Below are 25,129 nucleotides of genomic sequence, written 5' to 3'. Positions count from 1 at the left end.
TATTTCAGCAAGATCGGTTCAGCAGTTTTTGAGTCCATACATTTCAAACAAACACACAAACAAACATTTTTCTACTTTATATACATACTAGCGGACCCGGCGAACTTCGTCTCGCTATTAAGGAATAAAATTTCATACAAAAACTCAATTTTCGATTTTTCCAATTTTCCGACTTTTCCAGAGAGATTTTCCAAAAATTTCTTCCGTAAAGACCTTCTCCTCGAAAATACGAATAACTGACAAAAAATTTTACAGAAATCGGCCTAGCCGTTCTCATTTTATGAATTACTATACATTTTTTACACCATTTTTATATATATAGATATAGATGGATGGGGTCGTCTACGCAAAAACATATTATTCTTCTATAAGCAGCCCACTTAATCTTCAAGGAGTTATGGACCATCAAACGTAGATTTTTTAAAGAATATTATTTCACACGTGAATTTTTTAAAGTATACAAACATGGAACTTAGATACAATGTTTTATGAAAATTGAATTTGTTAAAAATGTTCACGGTGCTCTTGAATCAAATTTAAATGAAAGGTGCTTACACCTGGTTTGCGAATTCTGAAACTACAATGTTTATAGATGAGAAAAATCAAAAAACAAAAAAAATCGCCGGAGCACTTTTTAAATAAATCGCGATTCAAGTTGACATTTTTAGGGCTTGTTTAGGTTTTCACGATTTTGCTTAGAAACCGCAAGTCCTATCAAAATGGGACTGATGAAAATGTTGTAGCTATGAAAATTCTCTACAAGATTGACCTTAACGGTATTTTCGTAGGTTTTACCATTTTGAGAAAGTGAAGTTCAAATTGGGACAATGCACAGTGTCCGATTTTCCAAAAAACCTGGCCAAAAATCGAAAAAAATGTATCAATTTACACTAAAAAGGGTCAGATATTGTTTATAGGATCCCAGTGCGTGTTGTTATGAAAAAATATATACATTTCTTGTTTAATAAGTGGGTATAAAAGCAGGTCGAAGTGACCCTATTTGGAATTTTATTTTTTTTTAATATTTAAGTTGTTTATAAATCTATGATAATATGCAAAATAAACAACGGTTATTAAATATTTTCGTTTTGTAATTGTAATGAAAGGTATGTGAAACGTATTTAAGATGTTCAGTGTCGCCAATGAATTGTGCGTTCTTTAATAATTGATGTCCGTACTTGTTAATTTTTTTTCAAGATCAATTTTCACAATAAATTATGAAAATAGTTATGAGTAAGATCGAGTTGGGCCGTGTAATTTATCATTTCATAAAAAAGGAAGGTTTTTTTTACCAATTTCCATCGAAACATCCTGCACATATTTGCACTTTTCGTTTTTATGTGATATTTTGTCTTGCAGGTATATACAAATTTTCTTTCATTCAGAATGTCAGAATATAGTATAAGGTCACTTTCTGGCGTTTGGGCATAATTTAGAGTTTTGATATATTTTAAGACCTATAGTAAAATTTTATGGCGAACAAATTTCTTGAATATTTTGGTCTGATCCGACCATATTTTATAGGAGATTTTAAAGATTTGTGGAAAAAGGGACCAAAAGGACCCCTTTTATGACTCGTACGAGGGTTAATTTTTTTAAGACAAATATTCCTTGCATTCTTGTCAGTAAAGTTGCCTAAGACATTATACACCTAAAATGCAAGGATTCCAAGTGATCTTAACTCAAATATTTCCAAAACTGTAGAAATTGTGGAAGCTTGCACCCCTAATTTAGTTTCTTGGTTTTTTTTTTGGCAAAATTGATACCGATATTTTCTTGGTATGTAATGCAAATAGAGATTTCATTTCTTTGGTGACTTATAGTGAAATTTAGCTGAGAACATTTTTGTCTTTGACGCCATTCTTCTATAATGATGCTTTGTATGACAATTTTGCCAAAACTTTGATGAAGTACGACATTAACCCTAAAATGTTTTTCTAATTTGCATATTTCTGGAGTTAAGGTAAGATATAGAGTTTTGGTGTATTCTAGGACCTATAGTAAAAATTGATGGCGAAGAAATTTGTAGAATATTTTGATCCGATAAGATCACATTTTATAGGAGGAGGGACCAAAAAATCGGACACTGTGCAATGCACTGACTGTATCGCCCCTTATAAAACAATGTCATGAAGGGTGCGCCTTAACTAACTTTTAATGAAAACCGCTTACACAGGGGAAGTTTCTGTGAATTCTGAAACAGCAATATTCATAGATGAGAAAAATCCAAAAACAAGAAAAAATCGCTATAGGGATTTTTAAATAAATCGCGGACAAAATTCACATTTTTAGGTTTTAACGATTTTGCTTGGAAACCGCAGGTCCTATCGAAATGCAGCTAAGAAAAATGTTGTAGCTGTGAAAATTCTCTACAGGATTGACGTTTATGATTTGTTCTCAGGCTGTACCATTTTTGAGATAAAGAACCTCAGTTTACATTTGTAGGTTTTTTTGTTAGGGTTTCGCGATTTTGCTTGAATACGGCAAGACTTATCGGCATGGGACCTGGGAAAATCTTATAGCTGTGAAAATTCTCTACAAGACTGGCTTATGTAATTTTTCCTAGGTTGTACCATTTTTTAGATATATAAGTTTAAGTTGGAAAATTGCGGTCATGACATGGTTTTATAAGGAGACGATGCAGAATTTAATTGAATTTGAATTGCCCCAATTTCAACTTCTATATCTCAAAAGTTGTAAAACCTACGAAAATATCATTAAGGTTAATATTGTTGAGAATTTTGATAGCTGCAACATTTTTTTATTTCCCATTTTTATAGGACTTGCGGTTTCCAAGCAAAATCGCAAAAACCTAAACAACCTCTAATGCTATGTTTACATTTACGAAATCCACTCGATTTCAACTGTCAATTCCATAGCTCAAACGCCAAATGAAATCCAATTGATTTCAGATGAGTTTTCATTTGACGTATACGCAAAGGAATTGACAGTTGAAATCGAGTGGATTTCGTAGATGTAAACAAAGCATAAGAATGTCAAATTGAATCGCGGTTATTTAAAAAGCGCTCCGGCGATTTTTTTGTTCTTTGATTTTTCTCATCTATGGACATTGTAGTTTCAAAATCCGCAAAAACTTTCCAGGTGTAAGCACCTTCCATTTAAATTTGATACAAGAGCACCGTGTGTTTTCTATTAAACATGGATTTTATAAAACTATTTTCTATGAAACTTGGATTTTTAAAAATATTTTTTATAAAACATAAAACATGGATATTTTAAGAAATGTGGATTTTTTAAAAAATATTTTTTATGAAACGTGGATTTAATAAATAATATTTTCTATGAAACTGGATTTTTAAAGAATATTTTCTATGAAACGGGATTTTTAAAGAATATTTTCTAGGAAACTTGGAGTTTCAAATAATATTTTCTATGAAACTTGGATTTTTAAATAATATTTTCTATAACACTTGGGTTTTTTAAAGCATTTTTTTGTGGGAAACGTGGATTTAAAAAAAAAATTTTTTTGAAACGTGGACTTTTTAAAAAATATTCTTTGTGAAAACTAGATTTTTAAAAAATATATTTTATGCCAATTTTTAAAAAAATACTTTTTATAAGCATTTTTTAAAATATGTTGAAATTTTTTTATGAAACGTGGATTTAAAAAAAATATTTTTAATGAGACGTGGATTTTTTAAAAAATAATTTTTTTCTAAATGTGGATTAAAAAAAAAAAATGTATGAATCTTGCAACAAATATTTTTTTGAAACGTGAACTTTTTAACAAATATTTTTTGTGAAACCAGGGTGTTTCAAAAATATATTTTATGCCAAACTAATTTTTATGAACATTTTTTAAAATATATTTAATTATACCCTACACCACTATGTGGAAAGGGTATTATAAGTTTGTTTTGGTAAAAATTCATGTAATGTGGTATACCAATCTTCATATCTCGGCGAGATAAATCGATTTTGAGATGTGTGTCCGTCCGTCCGTCCGTCCGTCCGTCCGTCCGTGTGTCCGTCTGTCCATTATAAATTGTAATCAAACTACAGGCCGTAATTATGGACCGATCGTCATGAAATTTGGTATGGAGGTCGGTTTCACATCAGAATAGATCGCTATTTTAATTGGTGATGATCGTGAAATATTTAGCGGGTCAAAGGACCAAAAACATAATTTTTATCCGATTTTGTAGCTGCTCTGTAGGTCGCAATAATAGTCAGATCGCCTCGAAATTTTAAATAAGGTAAGAGTATATGACAAAGAAGAAATTTGCAACTTGGGATGGCGATCAGATAATATTTAGAGGGTTAAATGGACCACAACTTTTGTGTAAAAATTGTGAAAATTTTTAATATACAGGTTATATCTTTATTCCTGAAAGACACATTCCGGGCAAGTAAGCTACACTTGGAAGACGATCTCTTGACCTTTCCATTGATGTCAATTATATTGATGTACGTGATCAGATAACAGAGTTACAGCCTTATACATCCAGTTTTTTGTTGGTAGTGTAATCATAAACACGCTAGCAATTATAAGCAATTATAGCTCAATAGGCATGAAATTTCGCACGAGGTAGGAGTTTAGGTTGAAGAAAATTCCTATAATTTTGCTTGAAGATCTGGTATTATTTAGCGGGTGACATAGACCATTACTTTTGTATGAAAAATTTACAAATGTTATTTTTGGTCCATATTTAAATTCCTGGAGGGCATATACCGGCAAAGTAGCGTACATATGGAAAAAGAACTACTGACCTTTCAATTGATCCAAATTGCAATAATTTGTCTGCTAGATAACGGGCCTACTGCATAATATGTAATGGGGTTTCTGTAGAGAATCACAATTTCCTCCCATGCTACAAATTGTCGAAATCATGACAAAGAAATTTTCAGTTAAATTGTCTAATTGGATGTTTTATACAAATTGGGTCGCCTCGCCACTTATTTTAAACCTCAGGATTAACAGTAAAGGGGATACATACAAAATATGACCAAAGATGTGTCTCATCGAAATAATGGTTTTAGACCCCAAGTATGTTTGGACGAAATTTGTTTTAGACAATTTGGAGTCTATTTAGCCCAGTCCGTTCATCTGTCTCTCTTACTGTCTATCTGGTTTAAGTTCGAATATAGGCTTTATAGGTCCACACCTCTCCCACAAAAGTTCAAATTTTTTTTTTCGAAAAATTGTGTGAACTGTAACTGGCGAAGTGAGCTATCGATCGATAGATTGGGTAAGACTATATACCAAATTCGGAAAAGTGAAATTTAAGAGTCCTCTCGAATCGTTTTGAATTTTTTCAGCAGATTGTCCTTGCGGTCCCCTTTTCGATGGTACAATTGTAATAGCAAGTCCATATTTCCTGAGATTATGGCCGAAAAGCTCCAAGAAACCCTGAAAAACAGGCAAGAAACCTGAGGCAGAGGGTATGTCACCGTTAACGCAGTTGTCTGATTCTTTGGTGTGTAATTGAATATGAATAATTTTGGGATTTATACATTTGTTTGCATGCGAATTATTTGAATTTCTATTCATTAGTAGTTATTTCTACCTGTATAAAATATATTTTTGAAATCACAATATATACCCACAATGAACTATTTTCGAAATACCCTGAAAAGCACAAAACTACGTGAGAACGATAGATCTTCAATAAACAATTTTCCGAAATATCAAATATCAGAGATTTAGCAAATTGCATTGTATATATGTATATTTATTTATTTTAGGTTATTCCAAAAAGGAACCTGATATTCAAAGACACTTTGAAGATTTAGCAGGAGAGGCTAATCAATGTGAATTTTCCAATTTTTGAATATATTTTCCACAAACATCCCAGTAGAAACAAGGGAGGCTTCTCTTATATCAATGGATTCATATTATGTTATTGATATGTGACCAAGTTTTTATCGCCGAGTCCGAACGGCGTGTCCGAAGTTGCCACTTGTAGCGACGATTTTCATGGCTGAAATACTCAGGAAATATCGCCAACATTATCAAGGGGTATTTTGCCACCGTTAAAACTTCTATTCAGCGTGCAAGGCGGTTGCACATAGCTGATTCCTAGAGGTTGTGGTGTAGGGTATCACATGGTCGGCCCCGTCCGACTATAGCCTTTGCTTACTTGTTTTTTTATGAAACGTGCAGTTTTTAAGAAATAATTTTTTTGAAACGTGGATTTTATTAAAAATATTTTGTATGTAACGTGGATTTTTTAAAGAATATATTTCTATGAAAACTAGACTTTTAAGAATATTTTTTTATGAAACATGGATTTTTTAAAGAATATTTTTTATGAAACGTGGATTTAAACAAAAAAAAAAATATATTTTTTATGAAATGTGGATTTTTTAAAAAACATTTTTTATGAAACGTGAATTTTTTAAAAAATCCTTTTTATGAAACGTGAATTTTTAAAGAATATTTTTTATCATGAAGCGTGGATTTAAAAAAAAAAAATATTTTTTTATGAAACTTAGTTTTTTTAAAAACTATTTTTTATTGAACGTAGATTTTTTAAAAACTATTTTCTATGGAACGTAGATTTTTTAAAGAATGTTTTTTATGAAAACTGTTTTTTTATTAAAAATGTACTTTTTAAAGAAAATGTTTTATGGAACGTGGATTTTGCAAAGACTATTTTTTTCTGAAACGGAGGGATATGGCATTTTTTAAAAAACAAATTTTATGAAACGTGGATTTTTTAAAAAAATATTTTTTTCAATCGTGGTTTTTTTAAAAAACATCTTCTATGAAACTTGGATTTTTTAAAAAATATTTTTGTATATCGTGGGTTTTATAAAAAATATTTTTTTATGCAACGTGGATTTTTTAAAGAATATTTTTTATGAAACGTGGATTTTTTAAAGAATATTTTTATGCAACGTGGATTTTTTAAAGAATATTTTTTATGAAACGTGGATTTTTTAAAGAATATTTTTATGAAACGTGGATTTTTTAAAGAATATTTTCTATGATTCGTGGATTTTTCAAAGAATTTCTTTATGAAACGTGGATTTTTTAAAAAATATTTTTTATACATCGTGGATTTTTTAAATAATATTTTTTTTATGAAACTTGGATTTGTTAAAAAAATATTTTTTATACATCGTGGATTTTTCAAATAATATGTTTTATGAAACTTGGATTTATTAAAAAAATATTTTTCATTAAACGTAGATATTTTCATGAAACGTGGATTTTTAAAATATTTTCATGAAACGTGGATTTTTAAAATATTTTTTATGAAACGTAGATTTTTTAAAATATATTTTATATGAAACGTGGATTTTTTTAAGAATGCTTTCTATGAATCGTGGATTTTTAAAGAATATTTTTTATGAAACGTGGATTTTTTAAAGAATATTTTTTATGAAACGTGGATTTTTTAAAGAATATTTTTATGCAACGTGGATTTTTTAAAGAATATTTTTTATGAAACGTGGATTTTTTAAAGAATATTTTCTATGACAAGAGGATTTTTTAAAGAATATTTTTTATGAAACGTGAATTTTTTAAAGAATATTTTTTATGAAACGTGGATTTTTTAAAGATTTTTTTTTATGAAACGTGGATTTTTTAAAGAATATTTTTTATGAAACGTGGATTTTTTAAAGAATATTTTTTATGAAACGTGGATTTTTTAAAGAATTTTTTTTATGAAACGCGGATTTTTTAAAAATATTTTTTTATGAAACGTGGTTTTTTTAAAGAATATTTTTTATTAAACGTGGATTCTTTAAAGAATTTTTTTATGAAACGTGGATTCTTTAAAAAATATTTTTTATGAAACGTGGATTTTTTAAAAAATATTTTTTATGAAACGTGGATTTTTAAAAAATATTTTTTATGAAACGTGGATTTTTTAAAAAATATTTTTTATGAAACGTGGATTTTTTAAAAAATATTTTTTATGAAACGTGGATTTTATAAAAAATATTTTTTATGAAACGTGGATTTTTTAAAAAATATTTTTTATGAAACGTCGATTTTTTAAAGAAAATTTTTTTTATCATGAAACGTGGATTTTTTTTAAAAATCTTTTTTTTGAAACGTGGATTTTATAAAAAATGGATTTTTGAAAAAAAATTTTTCTGAAAAATGGATTTTTGAAAAAAAATTTTTCTGAAAAATGGATTTTTTAATTTATTTTTTATGAAACGTGGATTTTTTAAAAAATATTTTTTATGAATCGTGGATTCTTTAAAAAATATTTTTTATGAAACGTGAATTTTTTAAAAAATATTTTTTTTATGAATCGTGGATTTTTTAAAGAATATTTTTTATGAAACGTGGATTTTTTAAAGAATATTTTTCTTTGAAACGTGGATTTTTTAAAAAATATTTTTTATGAAACGTGGATTTTTTAAAAAATATTTTTTATGAAACGTGGATTTTTTAAAAAATATTTTTTTATGAAACGTGGATTTTTTAAAAAATATTTTTTTATGAAACGTGGATTTTTTAAAAAATATTTTTTATGAAACGTGGATTTTTTAAGAATATATTTTATGAAACGTGGATTTTTTAAAAAATATTTTTTATGAAACGTGGATTTTTTAAAAAATATTTTTTTATGAAACGTGGATTTTTTAAAAAATATTTTTATGAAACGTGGATTTTTTAAAGAATATTTTTCTTTGAAACGTGGATTTTTTAAAAAATATTTTTTTATGAAACGTGGATTTTTTAAAGAATATTTTTTATGAAACGTGGATTTTTTAAAGAATATTTTTCTTTGAAACGTGGATTTTTTAAAAAATATTTTTTATTAAACGTGGATTTTTTAAAAAATATTTTTTATGAAACGTGGATTTGTTAAAAAATATTTTTTTATGAAACGTGGATCTTTTAAAAAATATTTTTTATGAAACTTGGATTTTTTAAGAATATATTTTATGAAACGTGGATTTTTTAAAAAATATTTTTTATGAAACGTGGATTTTTTAAAAAATATTTTTTTATGAAACGTGGATTTTTTAAAAAATATTTTTTATGAAACGTGGATTTTTTAAGAATATATTTTATGAAACGTGGATTTTTTAAAGAATATTTTTTATGAAACGTGGATTTTTTAAAGAATATTTTTTATGAAACGTGGATTTTTTAAAAAATATTTTTTATGAAACGTGGATTTTTTAAAAAATATTTTTTATGAAACGTGGATTTTTTAAAAAATATTTTTTTATGAAACGTGGATTTTTTAAAAAATATTTTTTATGAAACTTGGATTTTTTAAGAATATATTTTATGAAACGTGGATTTTTTAAAAAATATTTTTTATGAAACGTGGATTTTTTAAAAAATATTTTTTTATGAAACGTGGATTTTTTAAAAAATATTTTTTATGAAACTTGGATTTTTTAAGAATATATTTTATGAAACGTGGATTTTTTAAAAAATATTTTTTATGAAACGTGGATTTTTTAAAAAATATTTTTTTATGAAACGTGGATTTTTTAAAAAATATTTTTTATGAAACGTGGATTTTTTAAAAAATATTTTTTTATGAAACGTGGATTTTTTAAAAAATATTTTTTATGAAACGTGGATTTTTTAAGAATATATTTTATGAAACGTGGATTTTTTAAAGAATATTTTTTATGAAACGTGGATTTTTTAAAGAATATTTTTCTTTGAAACGTGGATTTTTTAAAAAATATTTTTTATGAAACGTGGATTTTTTAAAAAATATTTTTTATGAAACGTGGATTTTTTAAAAAATATTTTTTTATGAAACGTGGATTTTTTAAAAAATATTTTTTATGAAACTTGGATTTTTTAAGAATATATTTTATGAAACGTGGATTTTTTAAAAAATATTTTTTATGAAACGTGGATTTTTTAAAAAATATTTTTTATGAAACGTGGATTTTTTAAGAATATATTTTATGAAACGTGGATTTTTTAAGAATATATTTTATGAAACGTGGATTTTTTAAGAATATTTTTTATGAAACGAGGATTATAATACCCTCAGCATTTATGAGAGAATTAACCGATTTGGTCCATACTTTGCACATCGTGAAATGTTTACCAGACATAGATAAGGTTCTAATATGGACTTAATCGGTCCATTCCTTCGGGTAGCTCCCACACAAAACTTCGGAAAAGTTCAGTTTAGGGCCTCCTCTCGAATCGCTTTATTGTATTGTATTCACTGTCCCCCATACGACGGTATAAGTTTCATCAGGGGTAAGTCCATACTTCCTGAGAAAATGGCCTGAAAGGTACAAAAAGACCTTATGACACCGTGAGCGCAAGATAACACTCGAACGGATGTGCCCATTCGGTTCAAAATGTGGCCTTCGTAATATTTTGTGCAAACTTAGTTTAAGTTTGGAGATATCGGTCCACTCCTTCAGGTACCTCTCCCACAAAAGTTCAAAAATGTACGGAAAAATTGTGCGCACGATAACTCTTGATGGGAGTGACCGACATCCTAATATATCTACCAGATATAGATCAGGTTCGAATATGGACTAAATTTGTTTTGTTCACTGGGAGGTACTCCCACACAAAATTTTGGATAAATTCACTTTAAAACCTGCTCTCGAATCACGTTGGTTTTTGTTGAAGCAACTTGCATTCACTGCCTCAATTACGACAGTAAAAGTTTTTTCGGGGGCAAGTCCATACTTTTTGAGAAAACAGCCCGAAAGGAGTAAAAAACCCTATGGCACCATATGTAGTGGCTGTAGAGCTTGAACCGAATACTGCGTTGGTAAACACTTTGAATATCGTAATATATCTTCGAATATTATATGAAATTCGAAGGTAGTGCTTATAGATTCTGTTACCTCTCCCACAAAAGTTCAAAAATATTCACGATTTGGTCCAAATTTTCCATCTCGAAATATTTTGTCCAATCTTAGTTTATGTTCAAATTTAGGCCCTATCGTTCCAATCTTTGGGGTACCATACAAATGTTCAACAGTAGTTAAGGGTCTGTTCGAGGATCCTTTTTACGAAACTTAGATTTTTTTAAAAAATAATTTCAGAAGGACATGGAGATTTGAATAAGAATTATTGCCAAGATATATTTTCAATCTTTAGAATTAATTGCCAAAATTCAAAAAGGAAGTTCCATAAAACGTTTACATCCTTCTGCATGACATGTCATGCCACGATATTCACTGTCACTGGCAATAAATTGCAAAGAATATTAATTCCGATAATAATAATGTTCATGTAAAAGTGTTCGTGTCTGATTACCAATACAATATAACAAATAAAGATATTCAACAACACCCCATTCCCATACATTACTGGAGGTAGCGAGGAAGCATGCAATAAATATTTCTTTTCCTAGAAGAACCACTCATACTCACTCACCTCTCATGTCTTCGCCATCGACACTGAATTCTAGTCACGTATTTTCAATAGTACCACGGAGAAAAATACGACCAGAAGATGAGACAAAAGAAATAAAGACGATGACAACCAATTATAGTGATTATTGTCACAGACAGAATGTTTACGAAGCGAGGAAACGGGAAAGCCTTAAGAAGAGTGGGTGGTTGATTTAATAAGGTGTCTTGTTTGAATGAACCTGTCCAGAGTTATGTATCTGGACATTGGGTTAAGTGTAACAGCAGGACATTCAATAAATTGGTTGGTTGGTTGACATGCATAATAAAAAACCCAAACAAACAATTTTTGGATAAAAAAAAACTCGAGAAAATATCCTTTTGACAATGAGCTCTCTTGACATGTTCGATGCAATAATAAAATAACAAATAAAATAAAGTAAACCTGCAATTTATTATTGAAGTCCATCCACACTTCGCTCCTTTCAGAATAATATTGTCAATTGTGAAGTTATGCCATTGTCAGTCAGTAGCTGTTAATAAAGGCCAGGATAAAAAAGAAACAAACAGGTCTGTCAATAAAACCAATGAACTATCCTTTCATCACAATAGGCTGAGTGAGTATCATAAACGCCCAAGGGAGGACTTGATTCGTTTTATAGTAAAACATCATCCCTTGGGTATAATTTAGGAACGAGGTTGACGTGTGACTGCCACGAGTATATGGTAGGAGTATTAAAGGCCAATTGTTGAGAACATATCCCCCTCAACATATCATTTGCATTGTTGCTAATGTTAAATTAACAAAAAATTCTTTTTACTTTCGTGAATTTTTTGGGATTTTTCCCCAGACCCGCTGAATTGCCTGCGGCTGTTTATTAATTTGCAGTCAAAGAGGTCAAAGAGGTGCTCTAGACCTTTTCTGTATCAAGGGTGCTTTTTCCAAAAGAAGGTGCTTCTATAGACCTTTTCTGAAAGAAAGGGTGCTTCTATAGACCTTTTCTGAAAGAAAGGGTGCTTCTATAGACCTTTTCTGAAAGAAAGGGTGCTTCTATAGACCTTTTCTGAAAGAAAGAGTATCCCTATAAACCTTTTCTGAAAGAAAGGGTGCTTCTATAGACCTTTTCTGAAAGAAAGGGTGCTTCTATAGACCTTTTCTTAAAGAAAGGGTGCTTCTATAGACCTTTTCTGAAAGAAAGGGTGCTTCTCAAGACCTTTTCTGAAATAAAGGGTGCTTCTCAAGACCTTTTCTGAAAGAAAGGGTGCTTCTCAAGACCTTTTCTGAAAGAAAGGGTGCTTCTCAAGACCTTTTCTGAAAGAAAGGGTGCTTCTCAAACCCTTTTCCGAAAGAAAGGGTGCTTCTCAAGACCTTTTTTGAAAGAAAGGGTGCTTCTCAAGACCTTTTCTGAAAGAAAGGGTGCTTCTCAAGACCTTTTCTGAAAGAAAGGGTGCTTCTCAAGACCTTTTCTGAAAGAAAGGGTGCTTCTATAGACCTTTTCTGAAAGAAAGGGTGCTTCTATAGACCTTTTCTGAATGAAAGGGTGCTTCTCAAGACCTTTTCTGAAAGAAAGGGTGCTTCTCAAGACCTTTTCTAAAAGAAAGGGTGCATCTATAGACCTTTTCTGAAAGAAAGGGTGCTTCTATAGACCTTTTCTGAAAGAAAGGGTGCTTCTATAGACCTTTTCTGAAAGAAAGGATGCGTCTATAGACCTTTTCTGAAAGAAATGGTGCTTCTATAGACCTTTTCTGAAAGAAATGGTGCTTCTATAGACCTTTTCTCAAATAAAGGGTGCTTCTATAGACCTTTTCTGAAAGAAAGGGTGCTTCTATAGACCTTTTCTGAAAGATGGGGTGCTTCTATAGACCTTTTCTGAAAGAAAGGGTGCTTCTATAGAACTTTTCTGAAAGAAAGGGTGCTTCTATAGACTTTACTGAAAGATAGGGTGCTTCTATAGACCTTTTCTGAAAAAAAGGGTGCTTCTATAGATCTTTTCTGAAAGAAAGGGTGCTTCTATAAATCTTTTCTGAAAGAAAGGGTGCTTCTATAGACCTTTTCTGAAAGAAAGGGTGCTTCTATAGACCTTTTCTCAAAGAAAGGGTGCTTCTATTGACCTTTCCTCAAAGAAAGGGTGCTTCTATTGACCTTTCCTCAAAGAAAGGGTGCTTTTATAGACCTTTCCTGAAAGAAAGGGTACTTCTATAGACCTTTCCTGAAAGAAAGGGTGCTTCTATAGACCTTTCCTGAAAGAAAGGGTGCTTCTATAGACCTTTTCTGAAAGAAAGGGTGCTTCTATAGACCTTTCCTGAAAGAAAGGGTGCTTCTATAGACCTTTTCTCAAAGAAAGGGTGCTTCTATTGACCTTTCCTCAAAGAAAGGGTGCTTCTATAGACCTTTCCTCAAAGAAAGGGTGCTTCTATAGACCTTTCCTCAAAGAAAGGGTGCTTCTATAGACCTTTCCTCAAAGAAAGGGTGCTTCTATAGACCTTTCCTCAAAGAAAGGGTGCTTCTATAGACCTTTCCTCAAAGAAAGGGTGCTTCTATAGACCTTTCCTCAAAGAAAGGGTGCTTCTATAGACCTTTCCTCAAAGAAAGGGTGCTTCTATAGACCTTTCCTCAAAGAAAGGGTGCTTCTATAGACCTTTCCTCAAAGAAAGGGTGCTTCTATAGACCTTTCCTCAAAGAAAGGGTGCTTCTATAGACCTTTCCTCAAAGAAAGGGTGCTTCTATAGACCTTTCCTCAAAGAAAGGGTGCTTCTATAGACCTTTCCTCAAAGAAAGGGTGCTTCTATAGACCTTTCCTCAAAGAAAGGGTGCTTCTATAGACCTTTCCTCAAAGAAAGGGTGCTTCTATAGACCTTTCCTCAAAGAAAGGGTGCTTCTATAGACCTTTCCTCAAAGAAAGGGTGCTTCTATAGACCTTTCCTCAAAGAAAGGGTGCTTCTATAGACCTTTCCTCAAAGAAAGGGTGCTTCTATAGACCTTTCCTCAAAGAAAGGGTGCTTCTATAGACCTTTCCTCAAAGAAAGGGTGCTTCTATAGACCTTTCCTCAAAGAAAGGGTGCTTCTATAGACCTTTCCTCAAAGAAAGGGTGCTTCTATAGACCTTTCCTCAAAGAAAGGGTGCTTCTATAGACCTTTCCTCAAAGAAAGGGTGCTTCTATAGACCTTTCCTCAAAGAAAGGGTGCTTCTATAGACCTTTCCTCAAAGAAAGGGTGCTTCTATAGACCTTTCCTCAAAGAAAGGGTGCTTCTATAGACCTTTCCTCAAAGAAAGGGTGCTTCTATAGACCTTTCCTCAAAGAAAGGGTGCTTCTATAGACCTTTCCTCAAAGAAAGGGTGCTTCTATAGACCTTTCCTCAAAGAAAGGGTGCTTCTATAGACCTTTCCTCAAAGAAAGGGTGCTTCTATAGACCTTTCCTCAAAGAAAGGGTGCTTCTATAGACCTTTCCTCAAAGAAAGGGTGCTTCTATAGACCTTTCCTCAAAGAAAGGGTGCTTCTATAGACCTTTCCTCAAAGAAAGGGTGCTTCTATAGACCTTTCCTCAAAGAAAGGGTGCTTCTATAGACCTTTCCTCAAAGAAAGGGTGCTTCTATAGACCTTTCCTCAAAGAAAGGGTGCTTCTATAGACCTTTCCTCAAAGAAAGGGTGCTTCTATAGACCTTTCCTCAAAGAAAGGGTGCTTCTATAGACCTTTCCTCAAAGAAAGGGTGCTTCTATAGACCTTTCCTCAAAGAAAGGGTGCTTCTATAGACCTTTTCTGAAAGAAAGGGTGCTTCTATAGACCTTTTCTGAAAGAAAGGGTGCTTCTATAGACCTTTTCTGAAAGAAAGGGTGCTTCTATAGACATTTTCTGAAAGAAAGGGTGCTTCTTTAGACCTTTTCTGAAAGAAATGGTGCTTCTATAGACCTTTTCTGAAAGAAAGGGTGCTTCTATAGACATTTTCTGAAAGAAAGGGTGCTTCTATAGACCTTTTCTGAAAGAAAGGGTGCTTCTATAGACCTTTTCTGAAAGAAAGGGTGCTCCTATAGACCTTTTCTGAAAGAAAGGGTGCTTCTATAGACCTTCTCTGAAAGAAAGGGTGCTTCTATAGACCTTTTCTGAAAGAAAGGGTGCTTCTATAGACCTTTTCTGAAAGAAGAGGTGCTTCTATAGACCTTTTCTGAAAGAAAGGGTGCTTCTATAGACCTTTTCTGAAAGAAAGGGTGCTTCTATAGACCTTTTCTGAAAGAAAGGGTGCTTCTATAGACCTTTTCTGAAAGAAAGGGTGCTTCTATAGACCTTTTCTGAAAGAAAGGGTGCTTCTATAGACCTTTTCTGAAAGAAAGGGTGCTTCTATAGACCTTTTCTGAAAGAAAGGGTGCTTCTATAGACCTTTCCCTCCACGGTAATTTATTAAATTAATGCAGTCAATTCGCCAATTTATCCACCGTCCATTCCACTATCCGCAACCTGCAGACTCATTCCGTTATAACTTATCTAATTGAGCAGAGTTGCTGTTTAATATCTCTCTAACATAACCTCTAATCCTAATGAACCATTTCTAAACATTGGTCCATTATATAAATAATTTTTATAACCGCCACAATTTTGGCGGTCAACTTGTGTCCTGTTGTGATAAGAAATTCCATTTACCAAAGAAAAAAGCAACAACTGAATCTAAAATGTGTTTAATAAATCCGCTCCAATTAACTGAATCCCCAGTAAAAAAAATTAATCCCAAAATAATTGGCCACAATTTACTACCAACCAAAAGAAGAAGATGCCATTGAAGGACATTTGAAGGAGACCACACCATATTTCCCATTATAAACAAAAGGGTAATCAAAACAAATTGCCAAAGTTACCAGGCAAGGTCTCTGAACTATTTTCATTATTATTTTAAATTATATTTTATTGTTTCAACATTTTCAGGGTTGAGGGAAAAAGAGGCAATTGTCTTCTTCCCCCTCATTCTAAACCATAACTTCATTTGGAAATTTATGAGGTCCTTTTGTAATAAAAACACGTTAAACAAATCGTTACTTTGTTCTCAGATTTGTAAACTTCTCGCCACTCCACCCTCAATCACTTTCCTTAGACAAAATACCAAGGGGTGACTTTAATAGACTGCTACCACAAGTCACAGTTTAAAAATGGAAAGACCACAAAGTACCCTTGAATGATGTTAAGCGTTTAATGTCTCACCCAGCCAGCCAGCGCCATCATCTGAATACCAGTGAAAATACCAAAAACCAAAAACAACAAAAAATTCGAACAAATCAGGTGGTGTGATATCAATTCTGTTTTCAGTTCTTTTGTTATTCAATTTAAAAAGCCTCACAGCGGCAGGCGGGCTGGAAACTCAGGCTCCTTGCAGTTTTCAATAATCAAGTTAAAGTCATGCCGTAGCATGGCCATGGCAAACTGGCACACAAAAAGTGATTCTAATGCGTCCTTAATGGGATAAAAATCAGTGTCTGTGCTTTGTGGTTTTGGATTTTTTTAACAAAAAACAATGAAAAGGTTTGGGCCCCTGCAGTATGAACAGCAAATGTGGTGAGTTTTGAACATTGGTACTTAAACATGTTGGCTGCAATACCCCTCCTTTATGTTATTTGCGGTCTATCTCTCATTCCCAGTCCTGTCGACTTTTTAATTATTCATTGTGGTGACACGGAAGTTGTTTAATCTGTTGTACAATTCTCGGAAGGAAGTTTATCAAATTCACTTTCAATAGGTTTAGCGTGCACAGAGAAGAAACTGTTCTGATAGAAGGCAAATAGGTTTTCACATAGAAAACCAAAAGGCCTCTCATTAAGACCAATAGGTCTTCTTATAGTAAACCAATATCTTCTCATAGAAAGCCTTTGGGTAATCACATCGAATACTATAAGTACTATTTGTAAAAATATTCTTTGAAACATTCACGTTTCATAAAAAATTTGGTTTAAACATTTCATAAAAAATATTAAAAAAACACTTTCATAAAAAAATATTTCTTAAACAATCCACGTTTCATAAAAAAATATTCTTTAAAAAATCCACGTTTCATAAAAAAATATTTTTAAAAATCCACGCTTCATAAAAAAATATTTTTTTAAAAATCCACGTCCCATAAAAAAATATTTTTTTAAAAATCCACGTTTCATAAAAAAATATTTTTTAAAAACCCACGTTTCGTAAAAAAATATTCTTTAAAAACCCGATTTTTTTTTTTACATAAGAAAATATATATATTTTTTATGAAACGTGGATTTTTTAAAAAAATTTTTTTTATGAAACGTGGATTTTTTAAAAAATATTTTTTATGAAACGTGGATTTTTTAAAAAATATTTTTTATGAAACGTGGATTTTTTAAAAAATATTTTTTAAAAAATATTTTTTATGAAACGTGGATTTTTTAAAAAATATTTTTTATGAAACGTGGATTTTTTAAAAAATATTTTTTATGAAACGTGGATTTTTTAAAAAATATTTTTTATGAAACGTGGATTTTTTAAAAAATATTTTTTATGAAACGTGGATTTTTTAAAAAATATTTTTTATGAAACGTGGATTTTTTAAAAAATATTTTTTATGAAACGTGGATTTTTTAAAAAATATTTTTTATGAAACGTGGATTTTTTAAAAAATATTTTTTATGAAACGTGGATTTTTTAAAAAATATTTTTTATGAAACGTGGATTTTTTAAAAAATATTTTTTATGAAACGTGGATTTTTTAAAAAATATTTTTTATGAAACGTGGATTTTTTAAAAAATATTTTTTATGAAACCTGGATTTTTTAAAAAATATTTTTTATGAAACGTGGATTTTTTAAAAAATATTTTTTATGAAACGTTTCATAGAAAAATATTCTTTAAAAAATCCACGTTTCATAGAAAAATATTCTTTAAAAAATCCACGTTTCATAGAAAAATATTCTTTAAAAAATCCACGTTTCATAGAAAAATATTCTTTAAAAAATCCACGTTTCATAGAAAAATATTCTTTAAAAAATCCACGTTTCATAGAAAAATATTCTTTAAAAAATCCACGTTTCATAGAAAAATATTCTTTAAAAAATCCACGTTTCATAGAAAAATATTCTTTAAAAAATCCACGTTTCATAGAAAAATATTCTTTAAAAAATCCACGTTTCATAGAAAAATATTCTTTAAAAAATCCACGTTTCATAGAAAAATATTCTTTAAAAAATCCACGTTTCATAGAAAAATATTCTTTAAAAAATCCACGTTTCATAGAAAAATATTCTTTAAAAAATCCACGTTTCATAGAAAAATATTGTTTAAAAAATCCACGTTTCATAGAAAAATATTCTTTAAAAAATCCACGTTTCATAGAAAAATATTCTTTAAAAAATCCACGTTTCATAGAAAAATATTGTTTAAAAAATCCACGTTTCATAGAAAAATATTGTTTAAAAAATCCACGTTTCATAGAAAAATATTGTTTAAAAAATCCACGTTTCATAGAAAAATATTCTTTAAAAAATCCAGGTTTCATAGAAAAATATTCTTTAAAAAATCCACGTTTCATAGAAAAATATTCTTTAAAAAATCCACGTTTCATAGAAAAATATTCTTTAAAAAATCCACGTTTCATAGAAAAATATTCTTTAAAAAATCCACGTTTCATAGAAAAATATTCTTTAAAAAATCCACGTTTCATAGAAAAATATTCTTTAAAAAATCCACGTTTCATAGAAAAATATTCTTTAAAAAATCCACGTTTCATAGAAAAATATTCTTTAAAAAATCCACGTTTCATAGAAAAATATTCTTTAAAAAATCCACGTTTCATAGAAAAATATTGTTTAAAAAATCCACGTTTCATAGAAAAATATTGTTTAAAAAATCCACGTTTCATAGAAAAATATTCTTTAAAAAATCCAGGTTTCATAGAAAAATATTCTTTAAAAAATCCACGTTTCATAGAAAAATATTCTTTAAAAAATCCACGTTTCATAGAAAAATATTCTTTAAAAAATCCACGTTTCATAGAAAAATATTCTTTAAAAAATCCACGTTTCATAGAAAAATATTGTTTAAAAAATCCACGTTTCATAGAAAAATATTGTTTAAAAAATCCACGTTTCATAGAAAAATATTGTTTAAAAAATCCACGTTTCATAGAAAAATATTCTTTAAAAAATCCACGTTTCATAGAAAAATATTGTTTAAAAAATCCACGTTTCATAGAAAAATATTGTTTAAAAAATCCACGTTTCATAGAAAAATATTGTTTAAAAAATCCACGTTTCATAGAAAAATATTCTTTAAAAAATCCAGGTTTCATAGAAAAATATTCTTTAAAAAATCCACGTTTCATAGAAAAATATTCTTTAAAAAATCCACGTTTCATAGAAAAATATTCTTTAAAAAATCCACGTTTCATAGAAAAATATTCTTTAAAAAATCCACGTTTCATAGAAAAATATTCTTTAAAAAATCCACGTTTCATAGAAAAATATTCTTTAAAAAATCCACGTTTCATAGAAAAATATTCTTTAAAAAATCCACGTTTCATAGAAAAATATTGTTTAAAAAATCCACGTTTCATAGAAAAATATTGTTTAAAAAATCCACGTTTCATAGAAAAATATTGTTTAAAAAATCCACGTTTCATAGAAAAATATTCTTTAAAAAATCCAGGTTTCATAGAAAAATATTCTTTAAAAAATCCACGTTTCATAGAAAAATATTCTTTAAAAAATCCACGTTTCATAGAAAAATATTCTTTAAAAAATCCACGTTTCATAGAAAAATATTCTTTAAAAAATCCACGTTTCATAGAAAAATATTCTTTAAAAAATCCACGTTTCATAGAAAAATATTCTTTAAAAAATCCACGTTTCATAGAAAAATATTCTTTAAAAAATCCACGTTTCATAGAAAAATATTCTTTAAAAAATCCACGTTTCATAGAAAAATATTCTTTAAAAAATCTACGTTTCATAGAAAAATATTCTTTAAAAAATCCACGTTTCATAGAAAAATATTCTTTAAAAAATCCACGTTTCATAGAAAAATATTCTTTAAAAAATCCACGTTTCATAGAAAAATATTCTTTAAAAAATCCACGTTTCATAGAAAAATATTCTTTAAAAAATCCACGTTTCATAGAAAAATATTCTTTAAAAAATCCACGTTTCATAGAAAAATATTCTTTAAAAAATCCACGTTTCATAGAAAAATATTCTTTAAAAAATCCACGTTTCATAGAAAAATATTCTTTAAAAAATCCACGTTTCATAGAAAAATATTCTTTAAAAAATCCACGTTTCATAGAAAAATATTCTTTAAAAAATCCACGTTTCATAGAAAAATATTCTTTAAAAAATCTACGTTTCATAGAAAAATATTCTTTAAAAAATCCACGTTTCATAGAAAAATATTCTTTAAAAAATCCACGTTTCATAGAAAAATATTCTTTAAAAAATCCACGTTTCATAGAAAAATATTCTTTAAAAAATCCACGTTTCATAGAAAAATATTCTTTAAAAAATCCACGTTTCATAGAAAAATATTCTTTAAAAAATCCACGTTTCATAGAAAAATATTCTTTAAAAAATCCACGTTTCATAGAAAAATATTCTTTAAAAAATCCACGTTTCATAGAAAAATATTCTTTAAAAAATCCACGTTTCATAGAAAAATATTCTTTAAAAAATCCACGTTTCATAGAAAAATATTCTTTAAAAAATCCACGTTTCATAGAAAAATATTCTTTAAAAAATCCACGTTTCATAGAAAAATATTCTTTAAAAAATCCACGTTTCATAGAAAAATATTCTTTAAAAAATCTACACTGCAAATATTGAAAAAAATGTAAATATTTAATCTTTAAAATATTTACGTTTAAAATGTTGAAAAAGTATTCTCTAAAAAATCCACAAATCCCAAAACACCATTCTTAAAAAATATCTACCTAGCTTTTAGGTTATGTTACTCTTTATTAAGTAATGGTTACACTTTATTAGGTTATGTTGAAGTTGTTTTTACACTGAAAATACTTTTATATAATCAATTTGAAAATCTGCATGATTCAACCAGGTATTATTCGAACGATAGGCATGACGGAATTTCTTCATAGCCCATGGATCTGTATCAATCCATGGTTTCTCTGCCGAAATTTTGTCTTTGGGGAAATCATTAAAACCGCCAATTCCCTCACCAATACGCAAATAAAATTCCTCATCAAATGGCGCCCATTTGGAACCAGATTTCAAAAGATTACACTGAGGCAGGTATTTACCGTTGACTTGAAGATTTTGAAAACTTTCTGCAGTGTCTTTAATTTCATGGCGACAATATTCTTTGTTGTTGAGTGAAAAAGTTATCAAATCTGAGGTCCAGAGCATTTGATAGATGTTAAAGTTTTCAGATAATTTCAATTGATGCATTTGGTTGAGGCACAGTTTGAGTGAATACCATGCAGGATCAGTGTCGAAAACCAAACCGGCAATGAGATCTTCTTTATCACCATCAAGCCGTAGTTGGGCTATGCGCATTTGACCGGAATAATAGTTGTTTTCGCCGTATTTGGGATCATTGGGTTCCAACCAAAGCTGAGGAAATACCCACATGGCGTGGGGCATTTTGGCTTTCACCTCCACCATGCCGTACTTAAAGGAGAATTTCTTCTTTGACGAAAATTGGGCCGATACATAAGGTGGTATTATTTTGTAACTGCTTGGTGTGAGACTGCACTCATCCGAATCCAGCTGACCGGTGCAAGATGTTCCTAAAATTAGTGGATTACTTTGGTAGATTGCATGGCCATAATGTTGTTCACTTGATTTTGGTTTAATGTGGACAATGCCATTGCTTAGCTTTAGGACATCTTCGGCATCATTGAGATAAAGACAGAATTCATGGTTCGGAGCACGAGGTATACGCCTTTCCACCGTCCAATAGTTGTTATCCAAAGAGTTACCTTCAAATTCTTCCTTGAACACCAATTGGCCGGCACAACGTATTGGTGCTCCATTTACAGTGGTTGCGGATGGGCTACAACTACCACCCGCTTTGTTGTTTTCATCCGTGGTATGGGTGGGTGATTGTGGTGATTCTGTGGTGCCAGCACTAGTCCGGGTCGTATTAACATATTCCTTGACCACATAGACACCATCATCCTCACGATAACCCAAACCCTTATAGATCACATAGGTCCAGTAGTAAAGGGTATCGCCCAATTGCAGTTGTGTTATGCGATCCCGAAAAATCCATCTACCATTTTTGGGTTTGACAATGTCTCTTGCCCAGGTGCCGGCCTCCAAGCCATCCATCTCTTCATTTAGCTTACCATGGAATGCAAATAGGGTGATGCCCTCTTCATGCGGTATGGAGACTTGAAATCCCTTGGGATAGAAGACTTCTATGGTTGCTGTGGGTACTTCATAGCCCTGCTGGGCCAATGCTGTTGCAATAAAGCTAAAGCTGGACAGGATGACTAATGCAAAATGCATTTTGCTGTTGGTCATTGTGCCGCTGAGAGGCATACGTTTGGTGTTGATGTTTCCGTTGTAAGGCTAAAACTGATTGGAAATGCGCGTTTATATATAAAAAGAAATCCGGTTTTATCAGAACGGCCTGCCTGGCTTCCATCAGCTTGCCATCCGTTCATTCATTCATTGTTTAGGAGGTGATAAATTCTTTGCTTTGTGATTTGGTTGTAAAGAGAACAACAAAAAAAAAATCAAGTGATGAATATCAAGAGCGTGGTTTGGGGGAACTGCAGTATTAAACAGACTAACTGTTTCTTAGACTCATTTAAATTTTTTCCAGCTATTGATCCGATTTTTTAAAGGCTTGCAAGGCTTCTAAAAGTTTGCCAGTTGAAATGTTGACTCCCCTTTGTCAACTGATTTGCCTACGACATTGTCAATCATCAGCTTCAATATTCCTTCCGTAAATATTGTGTGCTGCTCTCCATCCATCCCTGTGGAATTATTTATGTGTGCATAACGAACACTCATCTGCGTTGCTTGGAACTCACTTAACAACTTAAATAATGCTCATATTTAAATAAACAAACAATTATAAATACAGTAAAGTATAGCCTTAGTAGATACTAACTTTATTTTCAATATTAATCTTCAATTTCTTTTTTCAATATTAATCTTCCATATGTGAATACGTTCTAACGTTCCTCAAGAGTTTACTCCCTGGAGATTGTGACAAAGCAGTTCCACTGTACTACGTGACACTGACCCTACCCTGAAACAATAAAAAAACTGTGTTATTAACTCAAGTTGTATCCATGGCACTGACGCTTGTCATTAAAAGTTTCGGATCTACAATAACAACATACGTTCTCTTTATTCTCATCTGGCGTTGTTTAGCAAAGCAAAGATCCTCTTAGAGAGATTAATGGACAACATATATATGGCAGACTTTATAAAACTTTGCAATCGTTTTCTTTTGTATTTGCCATAGGAATTAGGGATGTCGATAGGGACAGGTTTTCAAAAATCCCGGGATTCGGGATTTCCAAATTCCTAAGACCGGGTTTTCGGGATTTTTCGGTGCAATTTCCGGACTGCGGAAGTTTTGGTAGAAAATCTACATAATTAAAACAAGTTACTTAAAATAATAGCGTAGAAAATTAAAATTTAGCAAAGCCACCGCTTCGGAGTGTTATTTTCAATGCCCAGAATTGGTTGATGCACCGGATCACTTTTACTTAACGCTTAGAGGGTATATCACAGTTGTGTTCTCTTTAATTGATTTTAAAATTTATTCTGGAAAACAATATTTCTTAAAACTCTTCATAAGCCTCCTTTAAGGAATATTCTTTGGAACACATATCTTTGTAGAAAAAGTTACGAATTCTTAGAATTTGTTCATTAAAATTTATTTAAAATGAAACTCTTTATGGCGGAATTGATATATTATGTTTCTTCTAATCCATTTTCTTGAGGTTTATTGTTCCATATGTGAATGAAAACCCATTTAAAATAACTTGAAAAAATATCCCGGGACTCCAAAGAATTCAATTCCGGGATTCGGGATTTGAGATATGACCAAAAATCCCGGGTTTTCGAGATTCGGGATTTCGGGATCGCCATCCCTATTAGGAATAAAACAAAACGAAATATTCTCAACATGGATTTTTTAAAGAATATTTTTTATTAAACGTGGATTTTTAAAGAATATGTTTTCGAAACGTGGTTTTTTATTAAAATATTTAAAATCGTGGATTTTTCATTAAAATTGTGGCTTAAAAAAACATTACTTACTTACTTACTTAGCTGGCCCATTACAGAACATTTGTTCCATAGACCGAACTAAGAAAAGATCTCCAATTATCTCTGTTTAGTGCTTCGCTTTTTGGAATACCGCGCCTTGTCATCTCTTCATCCACTTGTTTGCGCCATCTATTCTGTGGCCTGCAATTCTGCGTGCACCGCCATGTGGCTCGAATTTATACGCCTTTTTAGCGGGTTCATCATCGCTCATTCTTATGATATGGCCTAGCCAATGCAATCGCTGCATCTCGATACGTCGTGGTGTAGCAGATACAGCTCGTGGTTCATGCGACGTCGATATTCACCATCAACGCAAATCTGTCCGTAGATCTTTCGAAGATTTTTTCTCTTAAACACGCCAAGCACTGCCTTATCTGCTTGCGCAAGTACCCAGGCTTCGGAACCATACATCAGCACGGGTAGCATCAGTGTTTTGTAAAGCGTTTTTTTTTGTTTGACGAGTTGTGGCTTTGTTTTGGAAGTGCTTACTTAAGCCAAAGTAGCATCTGTTGTCCAAGACAATTCTTCTTTTTATTTCACAACTGATGTCGTTTGTTGTGTTTACGATGGTGCCGAGGTAGACGAAGTCTTTTACTACCTCAAAATT

The 25,129-nt window shown here is 30.7% G+C and overlaps 1 protein-coding gene across 1 annotated transcript; it reads right to left on the bottom strand.

Moving 5' to 3' along the window:
• Nucleotides 1-21,205: 21,205 nt before the first annotated feature.
• Nucleotides 21,206-23,132, bottom strand: GNBP3 (Gram-negative bacteria binding protein 3). Its single transcript, XM_073967027.1, has one exon. The coding sequence runs from the start codon at nucleotides 22,771-22,773 to the stop codon at nucleotides 21,271-21,273; it is 1,503 nt and encodes a 500-aa protein (XP_073823128.1). The 5' UTR covers nucleotides 22,774-23,132; the 3' UTR covers nucleotides 21,206-21,270.
• Between the last annotated feature and the right edge of the window lie 1,997 nt (nucleotides 23,133-25,129).

This window comes from Musca autumnalis, unplaced genomic scaffold (assembly GCF_047663935.1).
Source record: "Musca autumnalis isolate F117 unplaced genomic scaffold, ASM4766393v1 scaffold_2, whole genome shotgun sequence".
In the NCBI taxonomy this organism is placed as follows: Eukaryota; Metazoa; Arthropoda; class Insecta; order Diptera; family Muscidae; genus Musca; species Musca autumnalis.
The sequence above is the reverse complement of the archived record's forward strand: the minus strand, read 5'-3'. Positions and strand labels throughout refer to the sequence as shown.

Bases quoted from the DNA above. Each gene is read 5' to 3' on its own strand.
- GNBP3 (XM_073967027.1), bottom strand. From the start codon at position 22,773: ATGCCTCTCAGCGGCACAATGACCAACAGCAAAATGCATTTTGCATTA.